Here is a 7,578-nt window from a genome sequence, read left to right on the forward strand (position 1 = left end):
TCCAGCTATGACATGCTACAACTCCCCAAGAAGCAAAATTTCCATGATACTCTGAAACTTCTCTGTGGGGAGCCATCTGTGAAATGTCTGAGGACCGTCTTCAGCATTGTAGCCAGTGAGCGGGTACATCTGGCATTGGGACCTTCCCATGGCAGTCCCACTGGGATAGATTGCCCAAATGCAAGCGAACTCTCCCTTCACTCTGCCAAAGTTTCTACACTGGACCGGAGGTATGCGTGACCCGCTAGGAACTGAGCAGCCTACCTGCAACCACCTCTATCCTGTTTTCGTGAAGAACTTTCTATAGCATCTTTTTGATGTCTTCCAATATAAATAAAGCAAAGGTCAGCTCCTTTCTTTGCTAGAAGCTGGACTTGTCTGGTCAGTTTTGCCTTCTTTGTGTGAGGCAATGTAACACGTAGTCAGAAGTGTGACCTCCAGAGCCAGACATAAGGCTTGAGGCCAGACTCCCCTGTGTACCTACGGGCTACAACACCGAAACACGTTTACTTGACATCGATTTTCACTTTTATAAAAGAAGCATATCAGTACCTACCTTCTAAGACTACTATGAATATGAACTGAGATAATATACGAAATTGCCTCTTGTGTAATAAGCACCACTAAGTGGCATATGTTATAATTTTTGTCATCATTTATTGTAAAGGAGAAAGCTTTGTGGAACTTTGGCAGACAATGAAAGCACAGATCTGGAAAGGTCTTGGGAGCCAGAAGATGCAGCCACGGGCCTCCTGCCTTGCATACTAAAAAAATTACGGACTATGGCTGTGTACAGGAGGAGCCGTTTTTAAAAATCTCAGCTATGGCTAGTCCTCCTGATGACGTACAAATTGCCTACAAAAGTACTCTGCCTGGACAGAAGTAGCTCGAGAAAAGACATACTGCTCTCCATGGACCTACTGTTCTGGAGTGATAGGGTGGGCTGAGAATTGGAATTTCAGTTATGGAATTCTGTCTTGGAAGATAGAAATAGAATAGTATGGGTGGGGCCCTCTTCCTCTGGGACTTGCCTTGTCACCATTTCCAACAGTCTGTTTTGCACAATCTTATCTACCAGGAAGATAACACTGAAGGACCTATTAAAGAAACACAAAGCTTCCTGCTATGACTCTTGCCTAAGTTTCTTGAACCCCTTTCAGCTCTTTTTGGTGTCCTAGTCAGAATGAACAACTTAGAATTCCCAGTCAGGCTGCTTACTGTTCTAGTCAGAATTAGGTTTGACTTCAAGTGATAGGAGCATCTACCCATCCTCCAGACTAGCTTAACAAGACCAAAATATAGTTCTCTCTCCTATTAAAGCAGACATTCCACAGCTTTTATGGTGTTCCATGGTGTCAAAATGCCAGTTTCCTTCTACTTTGTGGGTTTGTTGTTCTCAGCATGTGAACTTCTTAATTCATGAGGACTGCTCAGGTTCCAGCCATCACATCTAAATTTCTATCAAAAGAAAGGGGGAAGGAACAAGGAAGGTCATGTCCTTGCCTGTAAGACACTTCCTATATGTCATACTTGCTTACATAGCATTGGTCAGAATTAGTCACATGGCTTAGCTGCAGGTAGCCTATTTTAGATAGCTATATCTAAAACCCAGAGACATTTGTTGCCAAGGAAGAAAGGGAGAATGGATACTGGGAGGCAGCTGGCAGTCTCTGGTACATTCTCTCATATCCATGATTTGTTCTTGTTTCTCCCCAACTCTAGGACATCCTTTCTCTACCCCCTACCTTTCTGGCTTGGCATGTTCTCATCTGGCCCTCAATATTTACCCTCTCTAACAGCCATTCTCATACTGTTCCTACTGTCACAGCATTGCCCATGTTCGCCATCAGTGTGTGACTACCTGGAGCATAGGGACTAGGCTAACCTCTGGTTCCCAAGACAGCTGTACAATCCCTGGCTCAGGTGGGCCCACCATTGATATTTCTTATCTTAAAGATCCTCGGAATGAATGGAATTGTATTGTCACACTGTAGGTATAGTGTTTTGATCATCTTTTTCACTGCTCTGACTAAAGGACCCGAGCATGACAATTGTAGAGGAGGAAGAGTTTATTTGGGGGCTCATAGTTTCAGGGGTCTTAGTCCATAGAAAGCCAGTTCCATTCCTTGGGGCTCTAGGCAAGGAAGAATATCATGGCGGAAGAGTGTGGAAAAGGGAAGCAGATTGCATGGTGATCAGGAGGAAGAGAGAGAGACTGCACTGGCTAGATAGAAATATATACCCTCAAGCTACATCCCAATTTCCACCTCCCCCCAGCCACACCCTACTTCAGTTACCACACAGTTAATCCCTATTAGGGGATTAAAGCACAGATTGGGTTAAGACTCTTACAACCCAATCATTTCTCCTCTGAACCTTCTTGCATAGCCCCACACGTGAGCTTTTGGGGGACATTAGGTCTGAACCATAACAGATAGCCCCTATCTGCATGAGAGGATGGGATAGTTCAGTGCTCTGAGAGACTCATGGCCACTGTTGTTCTTTGGGATACACACAGATCATCTTTCTTCCCATAGGTGTCTTTGAACACCACCGTGATGTTGTTCAGGCCTTGGCCTTGGCAGTGGTGGTTGAGGAGGGGAGGGATTCATGATTCTTATTTTTTTTGTTTTCAGTCTGTTTTGATTTGATTTCTTTTATCTGATCCTCTCACTTTGCACCTGAGCAATGTTGTGTCCCACCTGCTGCTAACTTTTGTAGTTTTGATCAATAGTTTAAGTAACATTTCCTGTATATTTCCCCCTGGGTTTGGATTATTTCTTAGGATAGGTTACCAAATGTGGAATTACTGAATCTAAATATTTTGCTTTTTTTTTTAAAAGGAAATATTTTGCTCTTTTAAAAAAATGAATTTAATACATTTTGCAAAATTGTCCCATCAGAGTTGTCATATTCATATTTAAACCAGATAGGTTCAATTACTCATGTGCAGCCTAGCTCAGGAGCCAGGGTGCAGGGGAGAAGTGCTGTGGCTGGTTCTTCCAGCAGGTTGCACATGAGCATCTCCCCAGCCTGGTGAGAGTCATATGTTTAAATTTTCATATTTTTGTATACACTGTGTGGTTCCTCCACACAGATGCAGTGGTCTGTTCCAGACCAGCTGCAGTAGACCTTGAGAAAGATGTGTCTCCATCATAACGTGTACACATTGTGAGTTTATGTGATTGACAGGATCTCTAGAGATCATTTTTATTATGAGATTTTAACTTAAAACCCAACTCCTCTGACACCCCACCCCATCACCAAGTTGTGACTTCAAAGGACTAGGACACTAAGACATTTTCACTGTGCTTTCTCGCCCCCATAGTCTCAAAGTCTGGGTGGAATCCTTTTTGCTTTATGGCTGTTGGAGCATGATAAATGTCCTTACTGGTCAACACAGTTTGGGCTGGCATCATTACCTTCTCACTGAAGTTAAGTGCTACACCAACTTAGAGCCCCACAGAACTCTGGGTTTCAGGCAGTACCTGATGATGTGTCAATTATTACCATGAGCCAAGTGTTTTCAGGTAAATCTCCAAGTGATGGTTAATATCTCTCTTCCTACAGTTGGTGACCACAGAAAAGCGCTTCCTCAAAGACGGTTTGTACAATGAAGGAATCCTAATTGTGTGGGACCCATCTGTATATCATTCAGATATCCCAAAGGTAAGTGGGTGTCCATGAGAAGCTGGGTCTCTTGTTTGCCTACAGATTTTTCTGAGTTCTTAGGTTTATAAAGGCATGGCTAAGAGGAGCAATTCCTGAATATTTGACTTTTAGAGCACCTCACTTCTTTTGGACTAGCAGATTCAGAAGTGTTCTTGACCTATACCACCAGTTCTCTATGCCCTATATTATCGTGGATTTTTCTCCTAATTATGGCATACATTGGAAGTAATAGTGGCTGGATTTTTTTTTTTTTATCATCTGGAGGAGACTGTCTTCATTAATGCAATTAATGCCTTAATTCCTTTGAGCATCAATAGGAATAGTCAATAATTGTAGTTGTTCCTATCAATAATGTTATCACACTTCTGTCCCGTACTTTCAATTTCTAAAATCCTTCTCATTTTCCTCATAACACTGTAAGGAAGTAGGTGGAAGCATGGTTGTTCCCATTTTACAGATGAGGTAACCAGAATGTGGATGGGGCAGTCACTTGTCCCAGGGCTTGATTTCCTAAGCAGATTCAGATCTGTAACATCTAGTCTTTCAGGGGAAGGAGACATGAGTCACAGGCCTGCTGGATTCTTGAACTTTCTGAAATAATCCTCTCACTGTTTTGTTATGCATGTCAGTTGGCCTCTCCCTGCTGTAGGCTGTGGTGGCCTCAGGACAATAGTTTCAAGGGGTGAGGGGCAGACAGCATTCCTCTTAGGACACTTAGTTCTTATGTTGAATCCACCAATAACTGGGAGGCACTAGTGATCCCTGTCACCCTCACTACCTCCATTTCTACAGTTTTGCACTGATCCCACTTAGAACTTAAACTTGCCTGGGAAAGAAGGAAGACTTTTACACATCGATGTGGTGACCTATACCCCAGTGTGCTCCCTTTTAAAGATGAGAGTAGCCACACCCAGTGGTGTGCAGTTGTAATCCCAGCTACTCAGGAAACTCAGACAGGAGGATCACTTGAGTCCAGGAATTCAAGGCCAGGCTGGGCAACATATTGAGACCTCTCTTAAAAAAAAAAAAAATATGTAGAAGAAAAGAAAAGAAAACTGGAATATAGGATTAGATGGTCCTTTAACTCTAATACCATTCCTAGACTCCATGATCCTAACATCTGAAGCTGTGCCAAGGTCACAAAGCCCAATAGTCCCTAAGCACAAACTATGTTGCTCCACGGTGCTACCCAGTGATGGCTGTGAGGTGATGCAGAAGTCTGAGATCTACTCCAGGGAAGAGCAGTGCCTCAGAATTCTGCCATGGCCTGTCCCTTCCTGAGTCCTCTAGCTAGAGTGGCTGCTTTACACAGAGCAACAGCATGAGTGCCTTTCATTCCTTGAGACCACTTCCTTCTTTTTCAGTGGTACAAGAATCCTGACTACAATTTCTTTAATAACTACAAGAGTTATCGTACGATGCATCCCGGTCAGCCTTTTTACATCCTTAGACCCCAGATGCCTTGGGAGCTGTGGGATGTCCTTCAAGAAATCTCCCCAGAAGAGATTCAGCCAAACCCCCCATCTTCTGGGATGCTTGGTAAGTCCATGTCTGGGAAACCACCATGTTTGTGTGTGTGTGTGTGTGTGTGTGTGTGTGTGTTTTCCTAGAAGAGATTAGCTTTCTTCTGGGGTTCAATTCATTCATTTATTCACTGGCTTGTTTACTCACAAAAACCATTGCTAGAATTATGCTTGGCTTGGCTTGTACACTATGCCAAGCTTTATCTAAATAAGATACAATTCTTTTTTGTATCTTATTTAGATAAAATAAGAGTAAGAGAGTTCAGTCAGGTGTCTGAGGCAACATTCAGTTTGTGCCAGGGAGGAAAGACCACATCAGTGTCACAGGAGAGAAGAGTCCTTCCAGCTGAACAGTCAGAGATAGCTTCATGGAGAACGTAGCCCAGGGTGAAGCCTGGGAGGTGGGAAGGACAGGAGGAGAGGGAGTAGAGTGAAGCAGGCAAGCAGAAGGAGCGGCTTGCTGGGCTTGCCTGACACAGAGAACTCAGATTGCGAGTCACAGGAATAAACAGAAACTCCAAGTGGATCTTTCCAAGGTTTGCCATGAGTTACTGCACCCACTGAGCAGGGCTTCAGGACACTGGGGTGGGTTATTGGGCACAGCTCACCTGTGCTCCCCTTTCCAGGTATCCTCATCATGTTGACGCTGTGTGACCAGGTGGATATTTATGAGTTCCTCCCATCTAAGCGAAAGACTGATGTGTGCTACTACTACCAGAAGTTCTTCGATAGTGCCTGCACAATGGGTGCCTACCACCCACTCCTCTTTGAGAAGAATATGGTAAAGCACCTCAATGAGGGCACAGATGAGGACATTTACCTGCTTGGAAAAGCCACACTGCCTGGCTTCCGGAACATTCACTGCTAAGCATGGCCCCTAGGCCATTCTTCTCCATCAGGCATTTTAGAGTTGGTCCCTTGGCCACCTGAGCCTGGGAAGACCATTTTCCTGAACAGTCTCAGGCTGCTTTTTGTCCTATGTCAGCAAGAGCTCTGGGGATTCCAGAGCCTGAGGGTCAGAAACCAGCCCCAAAGTGTGAGCCCTGCCTGCTGTCACATGAACACACATACCTAACATTCTCTCTGGACAGCACCCTCCTCTCTTTCCACATAGGTAATGCAAGATCCACCATTCCTATCAGTGCTGCCAAAGCTGGGCTTTGTTTTTTTCCCAACTGAATGATGCTCTCACAAACCAGAATTCTATGTTGCTTGAGATCTCTACCTAGATATTGATTTCATGTTTTAAAGAAACGCTCTCAAAATATGATTGTGCTGGGAGCAGGGTGGCTCTGTTGGGGCAAATAATTGGCACAGCACATTGGAAGGATGCTCAATTCCTCCTCTAGAGCAGAGCCTCTCCCAAGGCCCTGCCCTGGGGACATGGCCCTGTCATCACTGTGGCTGCCTGGGCTGGCTCTCAACCTGGGTATTTAGGAGCAAAGGGTCTCCATTAGCCCACTTTTTCTTTTCCATGTGGAATCAGCCAGGTTGTGTGTTGTATTTCAACTCTTCCTTTTTTGTGTCTGTCCCCAAACTCCTCCTAACTCCTATCTTTTTTCCTCCCTCTAGTCTTCCTCTCCCAAATTACTTTTAAACATTTTCTGCTTTCAAAGCATCCTGACCCCAATTTCTTTGACCTCATGGACCTTCTGCAGAAGGTCTCTCAGGGAGTGGGGTGTGGTTTTTGAGGACTTGTGGGTCCCAGAGGTTATAACCTATTGATGATCACTGACCTTCACAAGGACTGAGATGTGTGCTGTCAGAACATCATGGCCTCCACCCACTCCCTGCAAGGGAGTGGCATTTGAGTGTCTGGGCGGAGGCCACCGACTTGTGGTTTGCAAACTTGCTCTTGGCTCCATTTAGGGTCTGATTTGGCACATTCATTGTAACTTTGAATCATGACCATGGAGTGCTGAGGAAGGTGGCATTCTGTGGACCTGAGATACACGTTGTATGATTGAGACAACACTGGGTAGAATATAGTTTTTAATTGTTATTATTAATATAAGGGATTAAGTTAATTTAATTATGATTCTTAAATTCATAGAACTTTGAGTTCTGTGCTCTTGATGAAATGCAAATGAGATTTGGGGATTATTGCTGGTCTGATGAGGTGTTTAATATTTGTGACAGATAATTTAAAAACTATGACTGAATGCTGCAGGAAAGCCTCTGTGTATACAGGGTGCTGTCTTCAGTAGCCATCTGTTTGTCCTGTGTCCTGATGTCCTCCTTAATCCTCCCACCAATCAAGTAAGCTATTGCTATTGGTTTCAAAAAGTTGAAACATTAGTTTCAGAAACTTATGCAACATACCTAAGCTAATTCTGAATTATCCAAAGATTATGTAAAATTTTAAAATAAAGGTGTCTTTTTA

General features: G+C 43.9%; 1 protein-coding gene across 8 annotated transcripts in view; it reads left to right on the forward strand.

The window, feature by feature from the left end:
• The window catches only part of St6gal1 (ST6 beta-galactoside alpha-2,6-sialyltransferase 1), a 142,933-nt gene extending 136,522 nt beyond the window's left edge, over positions 1–6,411 (forward strand). For all 8 annotated transcript variants that reach the window (XM_071615165.1, XM_027951428.3, XM_027951430.2 and 5 more), the window contains 3 exons: positions 3,571–3,669; positions 5,037–5,211; positions 5,822–6,411. In XM_071615165.1, the coding sequence (XP_071471266.1) occupies positions 3,571–3,669; positions 5,037–5,211; positions 5,822–6,063 (516 nt within the window). In that variant the 3' untranslated portion in view covers positions 6,064–6,411. The remainder of the gene's footprint in view (positions 1–3,570; positions 3,670–5,036; positions 5,212–5,821) is intronic.
• The last annotated feature ends 1,167 nt before the right edge of the window (positions 6,412–7,578 follow it).

The sequence above is a fragment of the Marmota flaviventris genome, chromosome 8 (assembly GCF_047511675.1).
Source record: "Marmota flaviventris isolate mMarFla1 chromosome 8, mMarFla1.hap1, whole genome shotgun sequence".
Classification (NCBI taxonomy): domain Eukaryota; kingdom Metazoa; phylum Chordata; class Mammalia; order Rodentia; family Sciuridae; genus Marmota; species Marmota flaviventris.